The following is a 27,635-nucleotide window of genomic DNA, read 5'->3' on the forward strand; positions in this document are numbered from 1 at the left end:
CAGGGCCTCCCTGTCTGCACACAGATGGCTGTGGGCCCCGTGGAGCTGCCCTGCCCAGGTCCCTGCATGTTTCTACTAGCACCCCCAGCCCCTTCGCAAAGTACTGGCCATGCTGTGTGCCTCGTGGTCTGTAGAACCAAAAAAAGAGTGAGCTTTGCGGGTGAACAGACTTGGGTTCAAATACTAGTTCCACCACCTACTAACTGAGCTGTTTCCATCAATCGCTGAACTTCTGATGCTTGGTGTTATCTTCTGTAAACTGAGGATAGTAATCTGGACAGTTGTCGTGAGGATTCCTTAGGATCACACATTTTGGAAGGTTTGAACAGGACCAAACATGTGGCATCGCTTAATGAATCAAACTGTTAATGGTGTTATTATCTCTATTATCATATAACCTGCTATAGTTTCTCAATTTGATACTCTCCAGCACTTAACAATTTTAGGATCGCATCCATATCTGTGAAGAGTTTGAAACAAGGTGACATTACACCGCTTCTGAGAAGGATAGGTTAATCTCCTTTTCCCTAGTATATTACCATTTTTTTTTAGATGAAATTTATATAACATAAAATTAACCACTTTCAAGTGTACATTTCAGTGTCATTCAGTACATTCACAATATTGCACAATCACCACCTTTATCAAGTTCCAGAATGTTCTTCTCTCCAAAAGGAAACGCTGTATCTATTAAGCAGTCAGCCCCCATTCTCTGCCCACCCCCTGGCAACCACTAATCTGCTCTCTGTCTCTATGGATTTACCTATTTTGGATATTTCATATAAATGGAAGCATGCAATATGTGACCTTCTGTGTGTGGCTTCTTTCATTTAACATGATGTTTTCAAGGTTTATCCACATGGTAGCATGAATCAGTCCTTCACTCATTTCTACGGTTGAATAATAGTCCATGGCATGGATATACCACTATTGGTCTATCCACTGAGCAGCTGATGGGCATTTAGGCTGCTTCCACCACTTGTGAATAGCACTGCTCTGAACATTAGTGTACAAGTATTTGAGTATCTATTTTTGATACTTTTTGCATATATATCTAGGAGTAGAATTGTTGGGACATAAATCCCAAAATTCTGAAGTTAAAACATTAGGCTCTGGGTTTCAGTAGCAACCCTGAAGCACCCCCTGTAGAATGCACGTGTGTGTGTGTGTCTATGTGTGTGTGTGTGTTCGTGTACGCAATTGCATGTGTGGGTTTGAATGGGTGTTTGACAATCTGTGGGTGTATCTGTGTAAATGCCTGTGAGGGTGTGTGCACACGTTTGTGTATGTGAATTGTGAATGTATACACACTTGTGCGTCTGTGTGTGTGTGAATACCTGTGCCCTCTGGCAAAAGCCAGGCCTGTAGCAGGAGGGTGGGTCGCGCCCCTTCCCGAGCCAGCCCTGTCATGCTGCTTACCTCCATGTTTCTGCAGAAGGTGGCGTTGGTGCCAAATAGGATCTGGCACTGCTCGTTGGCACTGTAGTGCATGCCCGGCAGCTTGTGAGGGAGGCGCACCGCCTGCTGGCTCCGGGGGTCCGTGACCAGCAAACAGGTGCTGACTTTTGACCTGAAACAGCCAGGAGGCAAGTCAACTTGGAAATGTACCGTCTAGGTTTTTGTTTAGATTGTTCAGCCAGAGATGGCCTCCAACTGAGTCACGGGGAGAGGACCAAGGCATGGGGCACGTGGACTGTGCTTATAGAGGTTCCAACTCCTTTTCCACACAGCACAGTGCAGGTCTTTACTCTGAAGGTGGTGGGTGCGTGGAAACAAGGAGGGAACCTGGGAATAAATAAGACCCACGAGGCTAGTGTATTTTGCTCCAGGAGTTTGAGTGCTTTCTTTGATGAAAATGCTTTTGAAACAGGTTGCTATGATATTTTCTTAGAACATGGCTTTGAGCAAAAGTTACTGTGAATAAAGAGCACAAGTTAAGGTTGTTTGTTTTGTTTTAAGTAAAAGTGAAGTGCTTATTTCCAGCTCAGTATCAACTTCTCTTTGTGGGCCTGTCGGGCTGACCAGGTTTCCCATCCGACTACACCGCCCGCCATCAGGAAAACCGGCCGGATGGGGTGATCTGGAAAGGATTTAATCGATGGGAATGCTCGCTTACAATTAGGAAAACTCCTCCTAACAACTGAACTGGGAATTGCGAGGATATAGACTTATTAGGAGGTTAAAAACTTAGATGCTTTTAGTTTTCAATTCCTAAAGCAAAGCAGATGATGGCAAAAAGAAAATCTAGCCGCTTGCCAAGATTCCTTAAGAAAAGAGCTCCATGAATTTAAGCGCACGTGTGCTGAGGCTGACCCACCTCTCCCCGGCTCAGACACACACTGCGTGCTCAGAGGCAGGGCCACCACCCGAGGGTGGGGATATGGAAATACCCCACCATGTTTCACTGTCCATTCTGGGTAAAGGAAAACCATGTCAAGTGACTTAGAAACTTTTATTAAGATTCTGTGATAACAAATACTCAGTACTGAACAGTCTATATGAAAACAAGCGAGTTCACTTTTAACCTGTGTACCATGTACACAATTCTCCCCATCAACAGGATAATGTCATGGAAAAACAATCTGGATGAGGACAGAAGCCAGAGTGATGCTTTCGTCACCTCGCCCAAATCCACTGTGGACTTAATGGGTTGTTGGGCTCTATAGACCTACTGTCTCATTTCTGTCCCTGGAAGACTAACCTTCTTCCTTTTTTTCCAATCATGGTAAAGGTATTTATAACCAAACATGAGCCACACAACATCCTTCACGTGTACAACTCAGTGACATTAACTGTGTTCATGTTGTACAACCAGGACCACTATCTGTTTCCACATTGAACCATGGCCCTTAACAGAAGCTCCATGTCCCCTAAACAGCTGGTGCCCCTTCCCCTCCCTCTCACTCACCCCTGGTAAACACTAATAAGCTTAGGTCTGTATACACTTGCCCATTCTAGATATTTCATATAAATGTGATCATGCTGTATCTGTCCTTTTGTATCTGATTTATATCACTCATCGTAATGTTTTCCAGGTTCACCCATGTTGTAGTATGTATCAAGACTTCATTTCTCTTTATGGGTTAGGAATATTCCAGGGTGTGGAAACACATATCTGCAGGTCAACTCAGTAAGTCTAGCCCTGAGGCCTTGAGATTAAGAGACCCACCTTGTCCGTGGGTCCAGACTCTGTGTGACAAAAATCAGAAGGCCAATTCCTCCACATAAATCTGAGAAGAAAGTGGCTGTGAGACAGACACATCCATTCCTCAGATGTGACGAAGTGAGCAAACCCTCCTTCCAAGCAAATTTATTTCCTATCAAGAGACTTGCCTCCAGCAACCAGGAAATGCTACTACTGTACAGCAGCCCAGGGGTGTCCTGGAGGTGGCATCCACTCAGTCAAAACACTGCAGAGAAATGGGGTGGGGCTCCTTTCAAGACGCCGTCACTATGTTGGTCTTTCGATCAATTGACAAGCATTTATGATCACCAGGTGGATGCCCGACGTCATACCAGGTACACCCTTGGGAGCAAGGTCTTGTTCCAGGACAGTCTGCACTGACCCGCTTCTTCAGCCAGCTAAGAATTCTAAAAGAGAGTCATTTCTCCCTCTCATACTTGCTGAGACTTTCTGTTTGTTTTTAAATCTTTTGTAAGTACTTCCTATGATAGTGTTTCTATAGACTGATCCAAGGACTTACTTGAGGAAGTTTTCAAGGTCATCTCGACTGCAGGAGGACCACGAGAGGTCGCTGGGGTTCCGGCCTTTTACCCACTCTCCTGACATGATGTGGGACCTCCCAGCACAGGACGAGTGGTCATCGTCATGGTTCATCCCCAAGCTGCCATGGGAGAAGAGGAGAGACACTTATATTAGGCTACAGGCTTCTCATTTCCAGTTCCAGGTCCTAGCATGCTTAAATCAATCTCAAATACAACAGGTGACACAGGGGGACCTCCAGTTCTTACAGACCAATAGCGATAAAAAAAAAAAAAATTTTTTTTTTTTTTAATAGTGATAGTGTGTAGAAAATTTACAGGGTAAAGAAGGATTTGCTTACTTAGTGAATAAAGATTGACTGAGCACTGAATAGCCACTAACAGCATTTGTTAAATCCATGAAAAATGAATGAACAAAGAATTAACTGTGACAGTATGGTTCTTAAACTCTAAGCTTTAAATGATTAGATTTACTTTACCTCATTAAAATATCCCAATATTAATGACTGCTATAGATTGAATTGTATCCCCCCAAAAATCTTGTCAACTTGGCAAGGCCATGATTCCCAGTATTGTGTGATTGTCTGTCATTTTGTCATCTGATGTGATTTTCCTATGTGTTGTAAATCCTACCTCTCTGATGTTAATGAGGCAGGATTAGAGGCAGTTACGTTAATGAGGCAGGACTCAATCTACAACATTAGGTTGTACTTTAAGTCAATTTCTTTTGAGATATAAAAGAGGGATGTGATCACAGAGACAGGGGACCTCATACCACCAAGAAAGTAGTGCCAGGAGCAGCGTGAGTCCTTTAGATCAGAGGTCCCTGTACTGGAAAGCTCCTAGACAAGGGGAAGATTGATGACAAGGACATTTCCCCAGAATCAACAGAGAGAGAAAGGCTTCCCCTGGAGCTGGCAGCCTGAATTTGGACTTCTAGCCTCTTAAACTGTGAGAGAATCAACTTCTCTTTGTTAAAGCCATCCAGTTGCAGTATTTCTGTTACGACAGCACTGAGTAAGTAAGACAGAATTTGGTAGCAGGAGTGGAGTGCTGCTCTAACAGATGCCTAAAATGTGGAAGCGGTTTTGAAACTGTGAAAGGGCAGAGGCTGGAAGAGTTTTAAAGTGCCTAATAGTAAAAGCCTAGATTGCCCTAAAGAGGCTGTTGATGGACTTTTGGACGTCAAAGACAGTTCTGGTAAAAACGCAGAAGGAAGTGAGGGAAGGTGTTACACTGGGGATAGCACAGACATCAAGAAGCAGCAGCAGTGAAACGGCAGTAGGAGAACCAGGAGACAATGTGAGACAGTGCTGGAGCTGACCATGGAGCGAGAGAGAAGTAGGAGAACCAGGAGACAATGTGAGACAGTGCTGGAGCTGACCATGGAGTGAGAGAGAGCTGAGTACGCTTTACATACGAGGCTTCCTGGCAGAGTGGGGTGCTTTGGAGCACTTATAGGTGGAACTAGGCTTGCCGACCCAGCCTAAGTTTACTGGCAGAGTGTGGTGGCTCCAGGCACTTACCAGTGGAGTCAAAGAGCTTTGGAACAATTGCCCCAGCAGGCCAGACACAGGAGGCGAGCCCAGAGGGGCTGAGAGGCCAAGGAACCAGAAAGCAGAAGCTGAAGAAACAAAGAACCCAGGAAGCAGAGCCGCCTCAGTCTCAAAGGGTAGGACCATGACCTCTGGGGTCTCAAAGGGTGGAGCTGCCATTCAGATGGCCTAGGAGAATGGGACCTCCCAAATTTGAGGGAGCAGGGTTGCAGTTCCAGGTGGCCTGGAAGGCAGAGCTGAAGCCCAGGGCCAAGGGGCCTCCATTCAGAATCCAGACAGTATGGCCAACACCCAGAGTCTGGAGGGCAGAGTCATTGTCTAAATGGTCTCAGAGAACAGAGGATTATTTTCAAGGCCTTGAGGGCTAATGTAATATGTTCTGCTGACTTGCTTGGTACCTGTTATCCCTCCTTTCTTTATAATTTCTCCCATTTGTAATGGAAATGTCTACCTTGTGCCTGTTCCATCATTGTACTTGGGAAGCAGATAACCTTCATTCTAGATTTCATAGATGAAGTTGCAGATTTTACACTTGGAGTTGATTTAAGACTTTTGCTATGATATGAAGGGGTTAATGTGTTTTACATGTGGCAAGGACATAAATTTTGGAGGGCCAAAAGGTGGAATGTTATGGATTGAACTGTATACCCCCAAAATGTTTGTCAACTTGGCTAGGGCATGATTCCCAGTATTGTGTAACTGTCCACCATTTTGTCATCTGATACGATTTTCCTATGTGTTATAAATCCTACTTTATGATGTTAATGAGGTAGGATTAGAGGTAGTTATGTTACTGAGGCGGGAGTCAAACTACAAGATTAGGTTGTATCTTAAGTCAATTTCTTTTGAGATATGAAAGAGAGAAGCGAGCAGAGAGATGGGGACCTCACTGCTACCAAGCAAGAAGAGCCAGGAGAGCAAGTCCTTTGGACCTGAGGCCCCTATGCTGAAAAGTTCCTGGATCAGGGGAAGATCAATGACAAGGATGTTCCCCCAGAACCAACAGAGAGAGAAAGTCTTCCCCTGGAGCTGGCACCCTGAATTCAGACTTCTAGCCTCCTAAACTGTGAGAGAATAAATTTCTCCTTGTTAAAGCCATCCACTTGTGGTACTTCTGTCATGGCAGCACTAGATACCTAAAACAATGGCCTAAGTGTTTTGTGTGCCTTAGAAATAAGTCACAGTGCAAGAGGCTGGTGGGAATCATCCAAGACTTTGACCTATAGAATATCATGGCTTCAAGTCTTTCAACTCATGACGTTGTGGCTTTTCTGCGTTTCCCACCACTATAACTGGATCCAACAAGATCACACCTGATGCCCCCCAAGTTGTGCCTGAAAGACACCAGGATGCTTGTCCAGACCTTGGAGGCAGGTGGCCACATACTCTAAAGTGAACAATGATCTTAGTTGATACACATGTGGTCACTGGAGGAAGCTGAGAAGCAGAACGCACCAGGCCAGATGGGCCAAAGCTTGCTGACCCATGATTCCCAGAGCAAAGACACAGTATGCATAAAGATGCACAGCCTTTATCAACCATTCCAGTGGGAGAAGTCATTGCTTTCCTTCATTCGAAAATATTTACTAGATATTTCTCAAATGCCAGGTAATGGGCTAGAAGTAGAAGATACAATGGTGAACAAGATGTCATCCCTGACCTCAAATTCTGGCCAGCCTGGGAGAGGACACAGACACAAGAGGAGACAATGTCAAAAAATGGGCAATAAGTGCTTCGCCGGAACCACATTTTGTGCGTCTTCCTCGTGGCTCTGCTCATCCCTCAGCAACAACTCTGTCTGCTGCTTAAATGCTGGGGTCTCACAGAGAGAGGCCCACGTATCTTATCCTGCACACGCTCCAGAGGCTCCTGTGTTCTCCCTACAGAAATGCTTCCTTAACTCACCCCCACTGGAGCCGATTAGCTGCTGTCATCCGTGACCTTTGAAAAACACATTGCTGGTGCTCATGCGCCCTGAATCTGGGCTAGCAGGCCTCCCTTGGTCACCCACTCATTTCTGCTCCCATCAGTTAAGTGTACGCTTACCAAGGGTCAACTGTATTTATTCTCAAACCTATTTATGCCAGTTATTTCAATTAATGGGTAGTTACATGTTGTATAAACCAATGAAACATGAGAAGAAAAGGAAAGATGTTTTCAGGAAAACGAATTTAGCTGGGAGTTGAAATAGATTCCTGTCAAATGATGGGGGTAAGACAACCACAAAAGATTTGGAAGAAAAGCTATAAAAATCTGTCCCCTTGCTGCTTTGCAAGGGTCTTTTAGGCTCCTGCTCCAACCTAAAGAAAATGACAGGGGAATTCAGCCTCACTGCACTATAGGTGTGGCTTGTGTGACATGGAATTTCCACCAACACACACCCAAATGCAAAAAAAAAAAGTGCCTTTTCATCATAAAATTCAGGAAAAAGAGTAGCATTTTCATGGTTTAAGTTAAAACAAAATGTTGCAAACATCTAAGTATAACATCTTTATGTTTTTCTACTTCAACCAAATTTTTGGTCAATTGAGCAACTACTATCATGTCAGAAAAGAGCTTCTATGGTGTCTCTCAGAGAAGATGGCCACCATATTCTCCCTCAGTCTGGAATCCTCCACCAAACTCCAGGCTTTCTCCACAAGGCTCTCTTTCCCATAGGCTCTTCCAACTCACATATCTGTGATTGGTACGTAGAGGGAACTCAATAAATACTTATGGAGCAAACTCTCTCTTTAATATTGAAGAAAGTAGCCCCAAATGGGAACCTCCATATCCATGATATTTGTGCTAATCCTAGTGCAGTGGTAACTTGCTCAACAGAATAATGAAATGATTTACAGTTAAATTTAGTATCATTCTCCTGCTTAGATGTCAAGTATGCATTCAGTTGGGGTTAATAAAGAACCAAGAAATTATCAAATAAACATGACCAATAATAATAATTTAGATAAATTTCTAGCAGTCACTTTGCTGAATAAAGTGAGTCCTATTTTTTTATCGTTCAATTCAGTTACTTAATTTTTTACTTTTTTTACACACAAACACACACACATATGCATACCATGTTAACTTTTGAAGAAATTCGTTCTTCAAGAACCTTTAGTGAAGCATATCAAGTCACTTTGATATCGGAGCCCTGGTGGCACAGTGGTTAAGGCTCTGGCTGTTAACCAAAAGGTCCGCAGTTTGAACCCACCAGCCGCTTCTTGGAAACCCTATGGGCCAGTTTTACTCTATCCCATATGGTCACTATGAATTGTAATCAATTTGATGGCAACGGGTTTGATTTTTTGGTCTGGTATCAAGTCACCTTAAATTTGATTTAAGGTTTGATTTGACATGTCTAAATAAAACTTGTGATAGGGTTTTTAAATGGGTAGATCTTGTGAAAATTTTGACGGATTTCAATGAACTCTGTTAAATGTACACAGATTACAGAAATAAAATGTCTCATGAAAAAAGTGACTCTCACAGTCATATTAATATATGATATAATTCTAGCAGGTGGACCAAGTACCCTGCTGTGTGGCCAGCTTCGCCAGGCGTGGTTCTTGCTCATGATGGCCACACCCCACAGGTTGCATAAGTCATGGTCTGAGTCACTGACCAGGCTCTCTTTTCTCCATATGGTCCAAGGCTTGGGAGAAATGAGGCAAATTCAAGGCCCTCTTTGTACCAACGATGCAAAACCTTCAGGGAACATAAGCCTCAGGGAAAGGAATGTTTTCTCTGCTTAACCAAAACCAAACCCATTGCTGTTGAGTTGATTCTGATCCATAGTGACCCTATAGGACAGAGCAGAACTGCCCCACAGGGTTTCCAAGGAGTGGCTAGTGGATTCAAACTGCCGACCCTTTGGTTAGAAGCCATAGCTCTTAACTACTGCGCCAGCAGGGCTCCTTTCGTTAATGGTTTCAGAAAGCCCAAGGCTCTGAGACTCTGAGCTGTGTCCTCAGGAAATCATCTGTTGACACTCACCCAGGGCTTCCACTTGCCTGAGTTACTTGCCCACCAAGTTCCTCAACCACAGAAAGCCCCCTTCTCCTGCTTGAGCCCCAGGAAGAGAGTATCTGACAGATTACAATACGCGGAACATTTCAAACATTTTGAAATTTTCCTATTTACCAACTGACCCATTCCCATGGAGTCGATTCCGACTCATAGCGACCCTATAGGACAGGGTAGAACTGCCCCATAGGGTTTCCAAGGAGCAGCCAGTGGATTGAAACTGCTGACCTTTTGGATAGTAGCCAAACTCTTAACCACTGCACCACCAGGGCTCCATTCACCAACCAGACACAGCATAATCTTATTTTCAGAAATGTTCAAGTCCTATAAAGGGACCTCAACTTTCCCTGTACAAACTCTGTAAAAACACTTTATCATAATTTAACCAGGATCAGAGGCATCTCCCACCTCGGGTGGTGAAACCCTTTCAAACCTGGGCCAGAACCCTGCGGAGCGTCACCACGGGAATTAATTGTTCCTCTATCCTTGTGCCTCCACAAGCTGTCTCCCATCTTCCCCAGCTGGGATCTCCTGAGCAACCGCCAGATGGGATTTTCAAACAACAAGGATGTTGTTTGGAAAACCACAATCGGAGGACATCCAAGCACTGAAAGGAAAGTCTCACCAAGTACAGAGGAATGTTATACTTGTGACCATTGCCAAGTTTTCTGTGGTGGTCAAATTGGTTCTAAAATGAAAGAGGCTCCTTTCACCACTCTGCCAGGTTCTCCCGGCCAGGGACCCTGGTCTCTTAGGAGACACAAATGACGTTTATCAAAGTACTCAGAGAAGCTACAACCACACATCCCTGACAGGGCTCTGACAAACTAGGTGCACGCTGTGTCCTGTTAGCATTTCACTCTTTCGGCCCTCACAGAAGGACTTCCCTAAGGAATGTTCCAGGCAGCAAGACCAGCCAGAAGTGGGATTCTGGGGTTTCTGGAGCTTGTCTTTAATATAGATCATGCTGGATCTGCCTCAAAATGTTCGAATGCTAACTAAGTTCCTCATAAATTTGCAGTTGTGATGAACTGGCATTGGGCTGGGAGTCTTGATATGTGAGGTTTACATAAACTACTATTAAAGCTATTTATAGTTTAAATTAAAGATTACGGGGCTGAAAAGTCTATGTTGTTTTAGGTTTATGTCCCAGGGCATCCATTATTGATGGCAACATTATATTTAACAAAAACGTGTAGAGTTAAGTACACACAGCGATTTTAACCTTAAATGACTATGGGGTTAAGGACACAGACAGGCCTCATGTCACACATGGCCCGTATTTATCAGACACAACGATAACATTATAGCCTTGAGTTGATTTTTTCTTACAACAAAATAACATGCTACTACCGTATTTGCTTCAGCAAATCCAACATGTTCCATACAGGGAGTTCCGAGAGAATTCCCACAGGGGTCTAACCCAGTCTCACTTCCCCCCTAATCCTGCAAGCCATGGGAGATGGCGAGGGGTTCTGGAGTTGGTACGTCTGCCATCTTGGGAGCTTCAGATTAGCTCTGGGTTCACCTGTCTCTCAGAAGCTTTGGGATATTGATGCTCAGGTATTGGAGTCAGGTTTGGCCTCCCCTTGCATGAGTTGTGAAAGGAATGCTTGGGGTGGGATGATGAACCCAGGAAAATGGCTCCCATGAACATAGCCTCTTACTTGGTGGAATGGGCGACTGGCCTGAGCCCTACTTCAGTAACCCTGAGTTCATGCTGCCTGTGAATTCCTGTTCAATAAATATTTGTTGACACTAGAGTAATGGGGCTGGCTCACAGCCATTACTTAAAGAAATGGTGAGCAGGTGTGCATGAGTTATTTTTAATTAACATAATGATAATTAACGTGATAGCGCTGCACTGGAGGAGAAATGCTCCACTGTCCCCATCTCTTACCAAGGGCAGACTGTCCCCTCAATCTTCAGTTACTCAGAAACTGTAATCTACAAGAGCTAAATTCACTAGGGGATGACAGGCCACACTTGTGCAAAGTAAGTTGAAGAACTGGGTGAACTGTCATGGTCATCAATAGACCCATATCTTAGTTATCTAAAGCTGCTATATAATGGAAACACCACAACTGGTACACAGCTTTAACAGAAATTTATTCTCTCACAGTTGAGAAGGCTAAAAGTCCAAATTCAGGATGCTAGCTCTAGGGGAAGGCTTTCTCTCTGTTAGCACTGGGGGAAAGTCCTTGTCTCCTTTCCGTATCTGTGGGCCTGGTGTTCCTCGGAGATCTCCATGTGTCTTGGCATCAGTCCTCTCTTGGGTCTAGGAGGCTCTCAGCACATGGACCCCAGGTCCAAAGGACGTGCTCCACTCCCAGCTCTTCTTTCTTGGGTAGGAGGTGCCTCCTCTCTGCCCCCTTCTCTCTCCTTTTATCTGTTGTAAGATAAAAGGGATGACTCAAGCAAGGGTGGTGCATCCCACCCTAATCCTTAATCCTGCCTCGGTAACGTAACAGACAGTCCACTCCCAAATGGAATCATAACCACAAGCACAGAGGTTAGAATTTACAACATGCAATTATATCAGAACACAAAATACAGGATGACCACACAATACTGGGAATTGTGGCTTAGCCCAGTTGACGTGAATTTTGAGGGGGCACATTCTTATGGAGAACAAAATGAATAGGCAACAATGACATAAAAATTCTCTTGCCTAAGAGAAGTTATTTGTTTGTTTGTATAGGAAAATGAGCCCACCAACTTCCAGGGACTCAACAACACAACTACAGAGTAGAGTTGGAGCTGCCAGAGCTTCGGCCGCACCTCCTACGCACACAGCGCCATATACAAAGAAGAACCGTGTTAATAAGAATGATTCTAGTACACCATGAAATTCAGAATCACCATGTTAGCACTAAGCGTGTTTTACGACGGTGGATAACATCACAGTAGGTGAAAACGGGTAATGCACAGAGAGCACATAGCGCCTCTCTTAGCACCCTGGGTACAGTAGTGACAAAAACATGCAAGTTCTTAAGTTTATATACATGGGATTGTCGATGTCAGGTATACCAGTCAGGTCCTGCCTCTCCTCAAAACAGTCTTGCGTGTGTGTGCGCGCACGTGCGTGCGTGTACACACATATACATTGTTGTTGTTGTTAGTTGCTGTCGAGTCAGCTCTGAACCACAGCAAGCTTGTGTATAAAGGAACACAACATTGTCGCGTCCTGTGCCATCGTCATGATTGTTGGTATGTCTGAGTCCATTGCTGTGGCTATTGTGTAATGCCTCTGTCAGTGTGTCCTACTGTGGTGGCTTGTGTGTGGCTGTAATGCTGGAAGCTATGCTGCCAATATTTCAAATACCAGCATGGCCACCTGTGGTGGACAGGTTTCAGCAGAGCTTCCAGACTAAGAGAGACTAGGAAGAAAGGCCTGGAGATCTACATATACATATTCATAAACACATACAAAAGAGCCCTGGTGTCATCATGGTTAAGCGTTCAGCTGCTAATGGAAAGGTTGGTGGTTTGAAACTGCCAGCTGCTCTGTAGGAGAAAAGACCTGGCAGCATGCTCTCCTAAAGATTACAGCCTCAGAAACCGTACAGGGCAGTTTTACTCTGGCCTATAAGGTCGCTATGAGTCAGAACAGACTCAAGAGCATACAAACACACACATGCACAGATTACCATCATATGGGCTTTTAACTCCTAATTTAACAAAAGTTCAACTGACTGTGTTGAGACAAAGAAAAAAGAAAGAGAAAGGAAGAAGAGTGACCAATTCAGTCTCGTATTCCAGAAGCAGAGTACCAGAGTTGAAAGAGCCCTGGTTTTGGAGTCAGACAAACCTGGATGTGGATTCTAGCTCTGCCTCTTAAGAAAGGTATGTTACACCTCTGAGCCTCAGTTTTTTCATGTATGATGAAACAAGGATAGTGACTTGTACTTCATGTCATGTCATGTCATGTCATGTCATTCATTCATTCATTGACCGCTGTGGGTGCTGGCAACAGGCAAGGCTCTGCTTTCACGGAGTTTGCATTCTAAAGGAGTAGGGGCAAGGATCACATGAGAAAACACAGAACAGAATGTCTGGCAAGCAGTGTGCACAGAACCCATGACAGCCTCAGTTACAGCTGCATGAAGAAACGCTGCAGCCCAGAGCCTCAAACCCAGGTGCCCTCAGGAGGCTGCACAGGTAATGAAGGTAGTGAGAAGACGTCATACAACAGGGAAGGTGGTGAGCTGAAACAGTCCTGTTGCACTCAAACACCTCTGAATCCATTTTTCTTTCACAATGAGCTTACTGAAGAGGGCGCACCTGTTCTGGCAAATGTAGTCCAGGGATTGCAAGGTTGAGACCCTTGAATAGAGGCTTCAAGGGAGGCTGCAAGGCCCTCTACTGCACTCGGCGGGGACAACGGTGGTTCAGGGATAGAACTGTCGCCTTCCACGCTGAAGGCCCTGTTCGATTCCCAGCCAACGCACTTCACACACAGCCACCACCTGTCTGTCCGTGGAGGCTTCTGTGTTGTTAGGATGAGCTTCCAGGCTAAGAGTACTGGGAAGAAAGGCCTGGTGATCTAATTCCAAAAACCCTACAGAACCAACAGTCCGATCCACAACCAACCATGGAGATGGTGCAGGACGGGGCAGCATTTTGTCCTATTGTGCTTGGGTCACCACGAATCGGGGGCTGACTTGAAGGCAGCTAACAACAACTGCTCTTGGTAGGTAGTCATCCTGTTCAAGACCACAGATGGCTTCAGGACACCTGTGAGGGAAAATCGTTGGTGATCACCAGTCCACACTACACGTCACCCTTCATACGCAGGTGATGATGATGGAGCTGTCAGAGCGTAGGGTTCATCTGCATCTCTCGCTCAGCAGCAGGTCTAGGTCTGGAGGCAGCAGGCCACACACTGCTTGGTTCCCATGCATCCAGGAGCCTGGGGTGGGTAAATGCCCAAGGGATGGACCAATGGGGCTGAAGCCATTACCACCCCGGTGAAAAGTCATTTCCTGCCCCTGAGGGCCCCTGGTGGCTCTGCTCTCACATGGCAGAGACAGTTCTCATCATAGTGAGCAGGTCACTCCCTCCAGTTCCCAGAGCAGGGCTGGGAACTGGTGGGGCTCGATAAACAGCTGCTGAATGAAAGCAGCACACAAACACCTGGGTCTATTTAACAAACCCACTAGCACCTGCGGCAAAGGCTGCCACGTGGACATCCTCCTGCTACCTCCTTGGCATGGGCACGCTGGGACACGGCACCTGAGTGGCATCTCCTTGGGAGATGCAGTCATTTCCTGCTCAGCGCATCCCTGCTTAGAGCCCTCCACGAATGCCTCAGGAGCCAAGTCATGCCACACAAGCCTTGTTACCTCGGTAGACTTAGTCAAATGATGTTTCAGTTTCAGGGGACATCTAAGTCAACTGGCATAATTTACTAAGAAAACATTCTGCATCCCACTTTGGAGAGTGGTGTCTGGGGTCTTAAACGCTAGCAAGCGGCCATCTAAGATGCATCAATTGGTCTCAGCTCACCTGGATCAAAGGAGAATGAAGAACACGAAGGACACCAGGTAATTAGGAGCCCAAGAGACAGAAAGGGCCACATGAACCAGAGACTACATCATCCTGAGACCAGAAAAACTGCATGGTGCCCGGCTACAACTGATGACTGCCCTGAGAGGAAACACAACAGAGAACCCCTGAGGGAGCAGGAGGGCAGTGGGATGCAGACCCCAAAGTCTCATAAAAAGACCAGACTTAATGGTCTGACTGAGACTAGAGGGACCCTGGTGGTCAAGGCCCCCAGGCCTTCTGTTGGCCCAGGATAGGAACCATTCCCAAAGCCAACTCTTCAGACAGGGATTGGACTGGACAATGGGTTAGAGAGAGATGCTAGTGAGGAGTGAGCTTCTTGGATCAGGTGGACACTTGAGACTATGTTAGCATCTCCTGCCTGGAGGGGAGATGAGAGGGTAGAGGGGGTCAGAAGCTGGTGAAATGGACAGGAAAAGAGAGCGGAGGGAGGGAGCGGGCTGTCTCATTGGGGGAGAGCAATCGGGAATATGTAGCAAGGTGTATATAAGTTTTTTGTGTGAGAGACTGACTTATAAACTTTCACTTTAAACACAATAAAAAAATTTTTTAAAATGATGTTTGAAAATTTTACAACAACAAAAAAAATCATAAAAGTATGTTGATTTCTGACCTGCAAAAACAAGTCTATAGAAGTGTTAGTTCTGAGGCTGATTCTAGTTAGAAATTTTAAAGATGTTTAAGATGAGGGCTACACTGAAGGAATGAGGGTCTAGCTTCCCAAAGTGACTGTTCTTGAGGGGACAATTCTAATTCCAATGAAAATGCTAAAAAGCCTGCCCAGAACCATGTAACCAAACAGGGCAGCCGAGGGTTCTCTGATGGGGCAAGTAGAATGAGTGACAGTAATGAGTCAATTTTCTCTCTTTCCTTGTTCTAGTTTTCCTTTCTCTCCTTCCTCTTCTTCTTTTTCCAGAATTATCTCAGGCGTTTTGCGAACTTCACTCTCCCATACAATTGTGGTTTGTCAGGTTCCATAAAAACTCCTTTTAGTTTGGGGTTGCACTGAATAAACTGATTAATCTGGGAAAAGACATCACTAAAAAAAAAATTTTGAGTCCTGTCATCCTGGGACGTGAGGCACCTCCTCAATGTTTCAGGCTTTAAATGCCCTTTGGCTAAGTTTTTTAGTTTGCATCATAAAGGTATTACATTTCTTCTTAGCATCATTCCTAGGTATTTCTTACCTGTGGCTGATGTTATGAATGGAGTCTGCTTTTTATTCTTCTCTAATTGATCACTACTTGTGTACAGGAAAGCTCGTGGCATAGTGGTTAAGAGCTATGGCTGCTAACCAAACGGTCGGCAGTTCAAATCCACCAGCTGCTCCTTCGAAGTCCTATGGGGGTATTTCTACTTTGTCCTATAAGGTTGCTATGAGTTAGAATTGACTCAATGGCAATGGGTTTGGTTTTTTTTGCGGGGGGGGCAGTTTAGCGTACAGGAAAACCATGGGCTATTATAGTTACATCTTGTGACTCAGCACCATGGCGAACACTTACTGGTTCCAATAGTAATGATCGCTTTGTCTCTTCCCTTTTGATATTTATACCTCACTTTTTTTTTTCTTACATTATGAAATTGGACAGGACTTCCAAATAATGTTTAATATCAGTTACAACACAGGCACCTTTACCCTGCTCCTAAATCGAATGAGTAGTTCCTGGGTGGTGCAAATGTTTAATGCGCTCAGCTGCTAACAGAAAGGTTGAAGGCTGGACTCCATCAGGGGGTCTTGGAAGAAAGGCCTGGCCATCTACTTCTGACAAATCACTGAAAATTCTATGGAGCACAGTTATAATTTGACACACATCGGGTCACAATGAATTAGAATAGACTTGATGGCAACTGTTTGATTGTTCTTAATCTAATGGAAATGCTGCTAATATTTGCACACTGAATATATTTGCTCTAAATCGCAGATAGGTAAATTTGATCAGTTTAAGGAGGTTTTCTTCTAAATAATCATTTTAAAAGGCCTTAGGGTAAACACGTTTACGGATTTAACTGCATCACCCCAAAATGTGTTAGATTCCCAACCCCTATACCTGTGGATGTGATCCTGATTGGAAATAGGGTTTTCTTTGTTATATTAATTAGGTCATACTCAAGCAGGGTGGGTTCTAATCACTTCTCAGTTAGCAAAAGAGTAGACTAGACACAGAGACACATACAGAGGGGAAGACAGATGTCAATTGAGGATCACCAAGGGACAAAGGAACCCCCAGGATGACTGACAAGAAAGGAATCTACACAGCCAAGTGCCTGATTTGAATTTTTAGCCCCCAGAACTGCAAAAAAAATAAATGTCTGTTCTTTAAAGCCACCCACTTGAGTTATATGTATCACACAAGCCCTGGGAAATTAAGACAAAAACTAAAGATGGTCTGACATAGTGGACAGAGCAATGGTCCAAGGAGAAAGAGGCCAGGGTTGATCCCAAAGATCTGTCTCTGACCTCCCCGGCCTCTGCTTCCCAAGCTGGAAAGCGAGGAACTTGAACCAGATGACAATTAAAAAGTTATCCCATTCAAAGTGGAATAACTTCACGACTGCTGATCTAATTTAAGGTATGGTTGATTTTTATGCTTTCCAAGAGTTTATTGAGCACCACTATCTTGTACCAGGCATTTTACAGAGCACCAGGTACAGGGCATTGAGTGGCACACAGCCCCTGCCTGCAGGAAGCCCACAGTCTGGTGAGAGATCACAGAGAAGTCAGCAGACCATTGTAAAACAATGAAGCTTTCCAATAAAGCTTGCTGCGATGACGGAAATGTCTATGTGTGCCATCCAACACAGCAGCCATTGGCCACACTTGTGCCTAAGTACCCGACTATGAGCTAGTGTGACTGAAGAACTGAAGCTCAGATTTTACCAAACTTTAAGATAATTTAAATAACCACCTGTAGCTCATTGCTACCAAATTGGACCACACAGGTCTAGCCAATAACTTGGTTCAATTACCTCGAGTGCCGCCATTGTTCTAGGAGCTGTGGCTGTGGGTGTCATCACATTGGGATAAGAGTATTCCTATGACCTCAAATTACTCACAGATGTTTGGAGAGACCAGACCACCCAGTGCCCCAGCTGGAGAACGATGAGTGCCCAGGTGCAGACATCAGAAGCTGAAAGCTGTGGGCATTTAGGGACGGGAGACTTTTACAGGCTGTCTCATCTTGACTCTATGTATAACCGTAATTTATGCAGAGTTTTTCCTCCAGAATGATGATGGTGCCTTCTATGAAAATGCTGGTGGTGGGATTTGTTAGAAGCCAAGAACATCTGAGAAGGCTTTCCATAGCATCCAAGACAACTGAAGAGCATCAGCCCAAATTTTCACTTGCATTAGACAATATGATGTCTGAAGGGCAAACAGAATCTCCAACCAAAAGAGGAATTCTGGAAACGCCTTCCCATGGATGCCATTCCTGTACAATTACATCTGGGACATTTTCAACTGCTGATGAATTTACCCAAAGAATAGCTGAGATAATGTGCCTTTGCTAGCAGAAATAAGAAATGATGAAAGTTAACGAAGCAAAACAAAGGACATAATTCTACCGTTAAACAGTTCTGCGAGGCTCTCCTTAGCTATTTAACAGGAAGGTAATTAACAGAGGAAACGTTATTTGTACTCACGAAGACTTCGCTGGCAAAACGAGGTCTTCCAAGAACAGCGCCTCTGCCCTCTGTGGCCTGCCCCATGCCTGCAGCGCAGAGGTGGCCCGGACAGAGGACATGGTGCCACCCACTGGGGTGCAGAATGATGTGGGGCCGCTGCGGACACAAGAGCTCCAAACACCAGCAGCCCTACCAGGCAGCCTCCCTCCCCACCGTGTCCCTCGCTCTTCCAGGCTGCATGTTGATTTTCTGGGGCTCAGTTTCCCCTTCGAGTCTGCCATGGACCTTCACTTAGACCTGACTTCACTTGCTAGAGGTCTGCACGGGGCACGGGGAGGGTTCTGAGGCCACAGGGTGGCGCAGCACGAGTGGGCTGAGCTTGTGACTCCACTGGCCCCTCCAGGGCTACCCAGGGTGCTCTGGGGACAACAGGAGTGGCCAACCCTGAGTGTGGGCTCCAGGGTGGCCCTACAAGACCATGTGCACAGCTTATGAGGCCAGAACAGTGCAGATAAAGAGGACAGAGCGTTTCTCTTTAGAAATGTGCTCCCAAGGGTCTGCCAGGGCGAGACTGGGTAGGGGGATGGGGGTTGTCCGTGTCTGGAGCTTGCTTCTTTGGAGGCAAGCAGGGGACATGGTGAGAGTGAGAAGAATATGCTCTCTGCTTCCTAGCCTAGACAGTAATCAGCCTACAGAGCTGCAGGCTCCAGAGCTGGAGAACAGGCTGGAACAGGGCAGGAAATGAAGCATGGCTGAAACGTTTCAAAGATGTAAACTCGGGTTAATGTATTCTATACCTCCAGATGTCAACAAACACGCTGCTCACAACAGATGGCAAAGATTATGCGTGTGTAAATGGAAAGCGGTTGTTCTGTTTGGGGTAAATCTACAGCACCCCAATCCTAAGGATCTGTTCCCTGAGGAGTGCCACAGGGCTGCACATCAGAAGGCTGAGGTCAAATGTTCGCACTCGAGGCCACCCCGGGTCTGCACAGCTAGAGCTCTGCAATGAGGCACCTCCCTTTGCCCACGGTTACCTGTCAGCTCCTGCCTTCCTAGTGATGTCCCTGATTCAGAGTAGCCACCCCTTGCCCCTCAAGCACTTTGCATTTTAGCACTACTGGCCTCAAGGCCAGGAAAATCTGTTGGTGTCATGGTTAAGACCTATGGCTGGTAACCAAAAGGTTGGTGGTAGTTTGAATCCACCACCGCTCCTTGGAAACCTTATGGGGCAGTTCTACTCTGTCCTATAGGGTTGCTATGCGTCAGAATTGACTTGATGGCAACGGGTTTGGTTTTTTTTTTTTTTTTTTTTGGCCCCAAGGCATCCATCCAGAGGAGTGACTATAATGCAGGTATGTCAGGTGCTGTTGTGGCAGATTGGGGGCAGGGGGAGCACCTCGGTATTATCAGTACTGTGGTTCCGTGGTAGAATTCTTGTCTTCCATAAGGGAAACCCAGGTTTGAGTCCTAGGCAATGCCTCTCACGCACAGGCACCATCCGTCAGTGGAGGCTTGCATGTTGCTGTGACGCTGAACAGGTTTCAGGAGAGCTTCCAGACTAAGACGGACTAGGGAAAAAGGCCTGGAGATCTGCTCCCAAAAATCAGTTATTGAAAACTCAATACATCAGTCCAATCTGCAGCTGATCATAGGAATGGCACGAGGCCAGAAAGTGTTTTGTTCTGTTGTACACGGGGTTGCCGTGAGTTGGGGGCCGACCTGACGGTAGCTGGCAACACCATCACTGGAGGCTTTGTTCAGCACATCTCCTCAGAGGCAGGGATTCCTACGCTCCTGCTTCTGAGCCTGGGGTCGTCCTGAGGACCTGGAGGGTCTGAACAGATCCCCTAATCCCTGTCATCTGCGCCAAGTCCATCCACCTACACAGACCCCACTGGCTATTATGGGCCATGTGCTGTGCGAAGCCCTGGTGTGCCTAGAGGACACAGCACCCAAAATGTAGTCAAGGGCAGGCCCCTCCCTCAGTGCCAATGGGGAATGGGATGCTAAGAGCAGTGTAAGTATTGAGAGAGCAGGGGAAAAAAATGCTACAAAGTGGGGAGCACCTGAGAGAGAAGAGAAAGCAGTGTTGTCAGCGTGTCAGGCACTACGCCTTAGTACACTAACTCAAGCAAAAGTGTTATCCCCATTTCACAGATGAGGGAACTGAGGCAAAGCGGGACTGAGAAACTTGCCCAAGATCAAACAGCTGATAAACAGTCAAGTCTGTTTGGGACTGGGCAATCCGTGCTCTTAACCTGCATCAGGGGCCTGAGATGGCAGCCTGTTATGGCTCAGCCCTCTGAGGACCAAGACTGCCCCCATGCCCAAAGGACCGAAGAGGTCAAGGGCAGTCAAGAGAGAATGACAGACCAGGGCCATGGGATGCTGGGTGGGCACAGCTGGGTGGTTTGCAAAGGAGGGCAGGGACCGTGGGTGGGGAGCTCTGAAGTTCTTGGTGATAGTTACCCATCCATCACTTCTCCTTTTGGTGCTTCCTTGAACTTCTGCACACTAAAAACACTGTCAGGGAGAGCTGGGGAGAGGGATGAGTAGGGGGAGCCCAGGGCCTTTTAGGGGCAGTGAAATTATTCTGTGTGACACTGTAATGGTGGACACACATCATTATGCATTTGTCAAAACCCAGAGGACTTATGACACAAAGAGTGAAGCTTAATGTCAACTACGGACTTTAGTTAATAATAAAGCATCAATATTGGCTCATCAATTGTAACACATGTCCCATAGGAATGCAAGGTGTTAACACAGGGGAAACTGTGTGCAGGGCAAGGGGGCAGGCGGTGTATGAGAACTCCCCTGTATGTTCTGTAAACCTAAACTGCTCATAAAAAAAAAAGCCTATCGAAAATATGCACATATATATATTCATATATAAATATTTTCTATTTTATGCTACCAGTATTTCAAATACCAGCAGGGTCACCCATGGTAGGTAAGATTCAGCAGAGCGTCCAGACTAAGACAGACTAGGAAGAAAGGCCTGGCAGTCTACTTTCAAAAATTAGCCAATGAAAACATTACGAATGACAACAGGTCACTGCCCGACTTGCTTGCTTTGGACACGTCATTAGGCGGAAACAACTGCTGGAGGAGGACATCATGTTTGATAAAGTAAGGGGCTGGCATGGGAGACCCTTGGTGAGACGGTCTGAAACAGTAGCTGCTGCGATGGACCCGAACGTGCTGGTGACTGCGAGGATGACACAGGACCAGGCAGTATTTCATTCTGTTGTACGTAAGGTTGCCATGAGTCGAAGTCAACTCTATGGTAGCTATCTATCATCCTTTTTTTACTCTCACTCTCTTTCTAGTCAGGAAACTGCTGTTCAGAATAAGTCCTTTTATAGTTGAGACCCCAGCTCAAGAGTCACAGGATTTGAGAAGTTAAGGGCTCCTGCGACACTATGCCTGAGCCTATGTGGGTTGGAGCCCAGCGTCATCTGGCCAGCTGTAGCAGTGCCCTCAGGAACTGAGGGTCTCCTGAGTTCTGGTCTGAAATCAGATTTCTGGACTGCCTCCAAGGTTCTTCCTTCACCCAGCCCTGCTGCCTGGGAATGGGGACAGGACTGCTGTCCAGCAACCCGAGGGGGACACCAAATTGGGATCTTCCCAAGCTCCTCTGCACTTCAGGCTTACACCTCACCATCAGCCCTGAGAAAGACTATCTTTTAGAAGTTACTTATAATAAATGCTCTGCGTGAATAGGTCTTATGGCTGCCTTTCAATCAACTCAGCAGCAAAGAGAGTGAGCACTTTTTTTCCTTTTAACCATTGATATCCTTTAACCAGACAAGACTACTTTCAATTCCATCCAGACTGAACAACTGTGGTTTCATGGAAGCTTCGAATGAATAAGCTTTCCACTGGCAAACAATAGCGATGGCTCCGTTCCTCAGGGAGGGTCTTCCATGCCAACAGGAGGATGCCTGGCTGCAGCCACCATTCATTTACTGAGTGGCTAAAGCAAGTGCGTGGTAGAAATTCAAATCAAACGAAGGGGTGCATGATGAAAACTGATTGCCCTGCTTCACTCCCCAAGATTTTCCCAGGCGCCCTCCTGAGAGGGGCCATCACTGTTCCCATTTCTTCCAGGTAGCTGTTACAAGGGGCACAGGGAACCAGCCCCCTGTATTTTCATACCCTTCAAAGGTCATGCTGGGGAGGGGGATGAGCAGGCCTGCAGAAAGGGGCTTCTGCTAGGTGAGGGCCCACTGCTTCTCCAAGTTCAAATACCCCGCAGGGATATCAGGGGGCAGGGGGCGCTCCAGCAGCAGAACCGATCACTCTCCTTCGTTTGCTTAAAAACCCCACATCCAGGGGGCTTTGTGGCCTGATTACTTGGACTATGCCTTTGCTGCCTGGCCAAGGGGGGTGGGCTGGGGGGCAGGAGTATGTCCTCCTTCATCTGACTTCAGGGTGCTGAGACCAGGAGATCAAGGCTGTACCATGCCTACCACAGCCAGGGAGGGCTATCGCCCCAAGTGAACCCAGCCCTGGGCTCAGCAGCAGACCCTGCATGACTTCCACAGCACCTCCATCCCCCAGAACCTTTGCCTGGGCCCTTAGCCCCATCTGGACGCCCCTTCCACCATCCCCACCTGGTGAAGAACTGCCCTGTTTCGAAGGCCTGGTCTTCACTAATAGCCAAATCACTTCCTCCCGTACCACTCTGCGGTCAAAAGGGATCATTCCCGCCTGAACCCCCAAATCACCACCACCGCAGTCTGCGGGACTTGCCTTTCTCCTTTATGCCACGTCAGCCCAGAATCTTCCCGCAGCCTGGCCCGGCGCAGACCACCAGGAAGTGCCACTACCAGTTGCCATCGTGTGGGCTCTAACTCCCGGCGACCCCGTGTGTGTCAGAGTAAACCGTGCTCCACAGGGTTTCCAACGGCTGATTTTTTGGAGGCAGATTTCCAGGGCTTTCTTCTGAGGGGCCTCTGGGGAGGACCGGAACCCTTAACCTTTTGGTGAGTAGCTGAGCACGTTTGACCGTCTGAACCACCCATAGACTTGTAGGTGCTGCTAAGCGTTTGTAAACTGGACAAAATAAAGTTGGTTTGACTCTATCTTAACATTTCTCTTAAAAGGTTTGACCCTCACTGAACTAAGGTTTCTTTCCTGTGTTATCTGAGTGACAAGATGTGTCTGAAAGCACGAGCCAAGTACTGAATCCGTGCAAGTCCCTTCTCCTGAGTACATAAAAAAGAATAAACAGAGCGAGCAGCCACAGCTTCCATCAGGAACAGGGGGACTCTGTCATCCCTTCCCTGCCCTAAGACGCCTTATGTCCTGCCTAATGGGGCAGTGGGGGCTCAGTGGTAGAACGCTCATCTTCCGTGCAAGAGACCCAGGTCCAATTCCCAGCCAATGCGCCTCATGTGTAGCCACCATCCATCTCTCAGTGGAGGCTTGCATGTCGCTATGATGCTGAGCTTTCGGCCTAAGACAGACTATGAAGAAAGGCCTGATGGTCTACTTCCGAAAATCAGCCACGGAAAATCCTATGGAACACAACGGTCTGATCCACAACCGATCATGCAGATGGCGCGGGACCCATTGGCGTTTCTTTCACTCCATGGTGCGTGTGGCCGCCATGCGTTGGAGGCCAACTAAAAGGCCACTAATAACAGCAATGAAACTTAACGGTAGGAAGATGAGACAGAATTTCAAAGGCAAATTTTCGAATCTGAAGGCCAAGAGGGACTCAGCTCCGTTTCTGTAAAGCGCTGGTTCGCAAGCAGCCGCATGCTGGCATCTCTCCGGCTCCTGGCACCAGGGGCTCTGATCCCATTGGTACGAGGCGTGACCCAGGCGTCTGGAGAGTTAAAAGCTCCCAGGTGATTCTAACGTCCACCAGAATCTGAAAACCACTGATGCAGCGAAGACGGTGGTTCTCAAACTCGAGTACACTCTGGGATTCCTTGGAAGGCTTTTTAAAACACCTCAACTTGGAGTTTCTGATTCAGTAGGTACGGGGGTGGGGATGGGGCTGACAATTAGCATTTCTACCTTCTAGTGTGTTCTCAGGCAGAGCAAATGCAGCTGGTCCAGAGAGCAAGCCCCGGAGCCACTGCTGATAAGGAATTCTGCCAACTCTAACACTCCACCTCAGGCAGCAGCCCTGGCTGCACAAGAGTGTCACCTGGGAAACTTTTTCAATTACGGCAAAGTTCACAGAGCATTCAATTACCCTTTTCAATGTGTGCAATTCAGTGTATTTAGCATTTTCACAATGTTGAACAACCACCAACTCTCTCTAGTTTCAATACTTTTTCATCACTGCATAAAAGCACCCTAAACTCATTAAGTAATCACCACCCCCCCCCCATCCTCTGGTAACCTCTAACCTGCTTTTTGTCTCTGCGTACTTGCCTATACCAGATATTTCAAACAATATTTGTCCCTTTGTGTCTGGCTTCTTTCACTCAGCATAATGTTTCAAGATTGATCCATGTTGTAGCATGTATCAGGCCTTCATTTCCCTTTATGGCTGAATAATATTCCATTACATGTTATGTAGGAGCCCTGGTGGTGCAGTGGTTAAGAGCTCAGCTGCTAACCAAAAGCTTGGCCATTTGAACCCACCAGGCATTCTTTGGAAACCCTATGGGGCCCTACTCTGTCCTATAGGGTCCTCGTGATTCAGAATTGACTCCAAGGCAACAGGGTTGTTTTTTGGGTTTTTTATATATATATATATATATATATATATATATATATATATATAGTATGTATGTACCACACTTTGTTTACCATTCATCTGGTGTGAACACTTTGGCTGTTTCCACCTCTTGGCTATTGTGAATGATGCTGCAATGAACACTGGTGTACAAGTATCTGTGTGGCACCTGGGAAAGTCTGAATGTAATAGCTGGAGCCCACCTCAGGCCTAGTAAATCAGGACTGGGGAGGGGGAAGCTGGATTTTACAGGAGCTCCTAGGTGAATCTAAGGCTAAGACCCTCACTGCCAGAAGCAGCCAATCCATTGATACCTTAGGCAGGGGCCTTCCTCACACCTCTTCCCCACTCTGAGCTATGACACCTCTTCATCTGGCTTCTATGCAAGGACCTTCTTGACGAGCACTGAACAAGCCCCCTCCCCTTTTCCATGTGACAGACAGAATCCAAATATTCGTCTTTCCTTTTGTCTACAAATCCCAACCAGAAGTCTGAACTAGACAACAAACGGCAAGAGCTCCCGCCAAGGTCTTAGCCTGGCAATAAAAGATTCAGGACAATGACATCCTGATTAACAGGAAAAAACCCCAAATCCATTGCTGTCGAGTCAATTGCAACTCATAGTAACCCTATAGGACAGGGTAGAACTGGCGGGTTCCCAAGGCTGTAATCTTTACGGAAGCAGACTGCCACATCTTTCTCCCTCGGAGTGGCTAGTGGGTTAGAACCACTGACCTTTCAATTGGCGAGTGTCAAAATTCTGACAGTTCTTTTTTTCTGCCCAGATTCCTGAGCTCCAGGTGAGACAGGAAGGGAGGTGCTATCAGTACATTCTGGACACACACAAAATACAAGGCCCAGATGTTCCGGCTACATACTCTCACCTGATGGTGAATGTCCTAAGGACTAGATCAATCTCAGGAACAGTGAGCACATTACTGGTTCGTTACTAAACCCTAGTTCATGTGACTCTCTTTGGAGTATCCTGGGTGTTGTATACAATCATTGTTTTTTTTTTTTTAAAACACCAAGGGCTTGTTTTTGAAATTCCCACACAAATGAGACTTTGGGGGCTTTGTTATTGCTATTTCTTTTTCACTTTATTTTTTTTTTTTTGAGGCTCTTAAGCAATACTTTTTATGTTTCAAAAAAAACCATTCACTTCCCCTAGTATAAATTACAGTTTCTTACAGTAAATTACAGTTTCTTACAGTAATCACTACTGCCTAACAGACATTCAATTTACAGATAAAAATATATTCTTTCAGCCTTCTTAATGATCACGTACACAACTTGTCCTCAAACCCTCTCTAAACTTTGGCTAAAAGTAAGTATCGTGCGAGGAGGGTGGAATGCAGTTTTAAGCACTGCCAACAGAAACTACGGCGTAAGTAGTAATTGGTATCCTCACCAGCGGCAGCTTTGTAGTTGATAACAGGTTACTGAAACAGGGAGAGAAGTGCTCCCCACAGAGTCTCATCTGGGATGTAAAAGGAAAAGGTACTCCACACAAGAAGCCTCCTGGTGTCCGTGAAGGGTGATTCCAGCAGGTCCCATCTCTTCCAGAATGTGCAGCCCCCCGCAGACGGCACCAAGGAAGAGACCCCATGTCCCAGCTGTCCCCACAGCTGAAGCCATCACAGCAGCTGCCGACTCACCCTCTCTTTCCAGCCACATGCAATCTAGCTCAGGCGACGCTGTATTTAACTTTTGGACTAAAACAGGAATCAGAAGTAACAAGGTGACTAAGTCCTCTGGTGTCCCTGTTACTCTTTTTAACAGATCTTACTTTACAGCAGTGTTAGGTTTATGGAAACATTGTACATGACATACAGAGAGCTCCCATGTATATCCCCCCTCCCCACCCCAGGTTCTGCTATTATTAACATCCTGCAATAGTGTGGGACATTTGCTACAACTGATGAACCAATGTGGATACACTGTTATTAACTCCAGTCCACAGTATACATCAGGGCCCACTCTGTGTTGTACAGTGCTGTGGATTTTGACAAACGCATAATGCCATGTATCCACCATTACAATATAATACAGAACAGTTTCACTGTCTCAAAAATACCCTGTGCTGCTCCCCTCCCTGGCTCCTACGAGCCCCTGAGCCCCTGAACCCCTGGCAACCACTGATCTTTTCACTGTCTCTATAGTTTTTGCTCTGTCCAGAATGTCACAGAGTCGGAATCGTACAATATACAGCTTTTTCAAACCGGCTTCTCTCATTTAGCAACATGCACTTAAGGTTCCCCTGTGTCTTCTCCTGCCGTCAGGTAGGAGGAACCTTAACTGTCGCTGAGTAGGAACTGACTCGACGGCAATGGGTTTTTTTGTTGTTGTTGTTTCCTACCCGTTGTTTTTGTTTGTTTGTTTTAATAACTCTTACATTGTCCTTTATCTAAATGTCTGCTTTCAGCTTGTGTTCACAGAAGGGATTAGTG

General features: G+C 46.2%; 1 protein-coding gene across 1 annotated transcript in view; it reads right to left on the reverse strand.

Annotated features, from left to right (window-relative positions):
• ADAMTS17 (ADAM metallopeptidase with thrombospondin type 1 motif 17) overlaps positions 1-27,635 on the reverse strand; it is a 473,699-nt gene that overhangs the window by 240,386 nt on the left and 205,678 nt on the right. Inside the window, exons 9-10 of the mRNA XM_049905242.1 lie at positions 3,705-3,845; positions 1,420-1,570 (exon numbers count right to left, since the gene is read on the reverse strand). Of these exons, the coding sequence (XP_049761199.1) occupies positions 1,420-1,570; positions 3,705-3,845 (292 nt within the window). The remainder of the gene's footprint in view (positions 1-1,419; positions 1,571-3,704; positions 3,846-27,635) is intronic.

The sequence above is a fragment of the Elephas maximus genome, chromosome 13 (assembly GCF_024166365.1).
Source record: "Elephas maximus indicus isolate mEleMax1 chromosome 13, mEleMax1 primary haplotype, whole genome shotgun sequence".
NCBI classification, from domain to species: domain Eukaryota; kingdom Metazoa; phylum Chordata; class Mammalia; order Proboscidea; family Elephantidae; genus Elephas; species Elephas maximus.